Source organism: Lasioglossum baleicum, unplaced genomic scaffold (genome assembly GCF_051020765.1).
Source record: "Lasioglossum baleicum unplaced genomic scaffold, iyLasBale1 scaffold0351, whole genome shotgun sequence".
In the NCBI taxonomy this organism is placed as follows: domain Eukaryota; kingdom Metazoa; phylum Arthropoda; class Insecta; order Hymenoptera; family Halictidae; genus Lasioglossum; species Lasioglossum baleicum.
In genome coordinates, this window is record NW_027469411.1 from 146,841 (window position 1) to 149,640 (window position 2,800).

The 2,800-nt window shown below is 43.6% G+C and overlaps 1 protein-coding gene across 1 annotated transcript; it reads right to left on the reverse strand.

The window, feature by feature from the left end:
* Positions 1 to 540: 540 nt before the first annotated feature.
* On the reverse strand, positions 541 to 1,785 carry LOC143220192 (uncharacterized). Its single transcript, XM_076445896.1, has one exon. It carries the CDS (start codon positions 1,783 to 1,785, stop codon positions 541 to 543), a length of 1,245 nt encoding a protein of 414 aa, XP_076302011.1.
* Positions 1,786 to 2,800: the final 1,015 nt, after the last annotated feature.

Genomic DNA, 2,800 nt, shown 5'->3' on the forward strand with positions numbered 1-2,800 from the left:
CATCGAACACGTCGTTCTGTTGATATTTTTCATAGCCGAAATCGATAAATGGAATCCCGTGTACAAAATTGCTTACGTACCGTGCCGACTTTTTGTCAGCATCTGATAAACGATGAAAGTTTATTCCCAAACGAAATTCAGCGAGTTCGAACGAGCCGTCGTAAACATTGATAATGGCTAATTCTTTGCATAAAAATTTTCTCTCGACAATGAATCCATCCATGTCAATGATTTGGGTGATTTGAGCCATCTAAATAAAAAAATGTTTTCTAACCAATGATTGATTTCTGTATAAAAATAAAAATTGTACTTACCGTGAAAAATGGAGCGAAGATCACACGTTCGCTGAATAACGACGACTGTGGGAGAGAGTCATCTATAGTATATATAATACCCCCACCACTATACTTATCGGTGTGAAAATAAATATGGAGGAGATTTTTTTTGTTTATTCGATTAATAAAAAGATGTTTTTCCATTGTTTATTTATTAAAAGATTCATTTTCACATTTATTCGATTAAAATATTGTTAACGGTAGTTTAAATAATTTTTCGCACAATGTTCGTCAATGGATTGTACTCCACGATGCAGTCGTGTATCATCAAGCAGTATGCGGTTGTCGAGGGGGCAATGTTGGCTCGACATTCGAATTCGATTCGCACGTCGATCGTGGCATTTTTCAGCGCTTCGTTTTGCCGAGAACAATCGAGAACGATGAATGGACCGTATTTCAGGAAATCTGTGACGTTGAGTAGCGCCTCGCCGTTTCCATAGTATGATTCTTGGAATTTTGTATACATATCGTAGAGCAGCGCGTATTTGTCTTTTTCGAAATCAACATTTAGATCATCGTACGGATAGGTTTCCGAATTCAAGTAGAGTCGAATATTGGCTAATGCGCAATGATCGAAATGCGTAGCTGTTTTCGTTAAATTATTCTTTCGCGCGGTTTGTAAAGCGAATATCACGTATCGCGGTTTTTCCATTTGCGGAGCTGTTTTTATGGCCCATGTGTGCTTCGTAGTCGCCTGGAGCAGAGGATACTCGTACAGTTCCCATGATCGAAAGCTCATATCGATCGGCTTGTCGTTGCCCAGAATACGTAACATCGACAGCTTATTTATTTCATCCAACGTGACGTGTGGCATTCGCCATTGAATTTTGTATAGATCCAGAACGGGTTTCGCATTTTCGGAAGAACTGTACAACGCGTTTGTGTTGGTACGCGAGCGAATTAAAATCAATTCGTGGCGGGCGTTTATTACAACGCGTTTGTAGTCTTCGCAGAAGCCCAATAACATGCTCATAGGTATGCAAAAGTTGAAGTTTATCGCCGCTGTGGTTGTCGCGGTTTTCCTCTGCGCCTCGGTGTTATGCGTCCAGCCCGCGTTGGATAACGCGCTGCTTCTCGTCGTGGACAGGCTCACGTAGTTCTTCAGAGTCGTTGTAGTACCAGGATTTCTGGACCGATCGATTTCAACGCCGTTCAATTCGTAGCGTATTTCCTCGAACATAAACGCAACGGCATTGTTATCGAGAGCCGCCGATTCGATTGTTGATCCCGCTGGTAATTCAAGTTTCCCAGGCAAACTAAGTTTTCCCTCGACGTATAGGAAGCTTCTGCACGGGAGCGTGTACAAGTCTTGCTGTTGAATTGGTATGCGTATCTCATCGTTGTTTTCAAACGTTGTGTTGGCATATGGATTGTATGTGTGCAGCTCGATCTTCGTTATTCGATTGTCGAAGATCGGCGCTTCGGAGATGCTCAAAATGTCCTCGAACATGGTGAAAAAACACTTTTTTCCTCTTTCACTTGTTTTTAACAACGAATCCCAAAGATTTCAGATACTCTGCGTTTCTCGCGGTCAGTTTTTTACACTCGTTTGGTTTCTTATGAATTGATGTGTTCTTCTTCAAGGTCGTATTGTTATGAATTAACATTGCTTCGTCGCATGTGTAGTCGTACCGTGATTTCTTCACCGCGAAAATCGATCAAACGTCCGGCTTGGTCCACGATGCGAATCGTTAAATCATCGATTGCTCGCACAACGATTGGAAGGTAAATGACTCGCGTGGGCGTTTCGGATAATTTATACCCCGGCGGTACCTTGGGCGCGAACTCATGTATCGTGTGAACGAGTTTGCCGTTGTCGTACGATCCGGTGGTTACGTTACATTCTACTCGAATGATGTTCACGTTAATGATATTCACAGGCGCGTTCGATGCGTGCCACGTGTTCGGCGATAAAACGCGGTTCGCGGAAAATCCCAGAATGGACCCCACGCTGTGAGGCTTCGCAAAGTTTATCCGAAACTTGCTGATAATTTCGCTTTTCATGGTGTTGTTGTTAGCCTGCAGGACCAGCGGATATTCATTATCGGCATCTTTGAGAGGATATCGCGTGCGTATTTCGTGCCTCAAGTACGCGTTTATCGCTTCCAATTCGTACGAGCCGTCGGGGATGATGATCTCTTCGTCTCTGTCGCCGAAGTAGAATAGATTGTTACCGATGCTAGCGCTGATGTTCGGTATCGTGTAATAAGTTTGCAAATCGAGCAATCCCAGCTCGTATTCGTCGTTGTCCAGATTTATAGGTGGAAAGTGCTGAGACGACAGAATGCTGCTTCTTCCCGACAACGTGAACGTGAATGACCTTTGCATCTTTACGACTCGCGGAGAAATTTCACACACAGTTGTCCGCACACGCTTTCGTCGTAGTTTTGAAAACGTCTGTGATTATACGAGATTGTCGCGTTCGCATCAAAGTAGCGAATCAACTCGACCGGCGGGCGAAGATT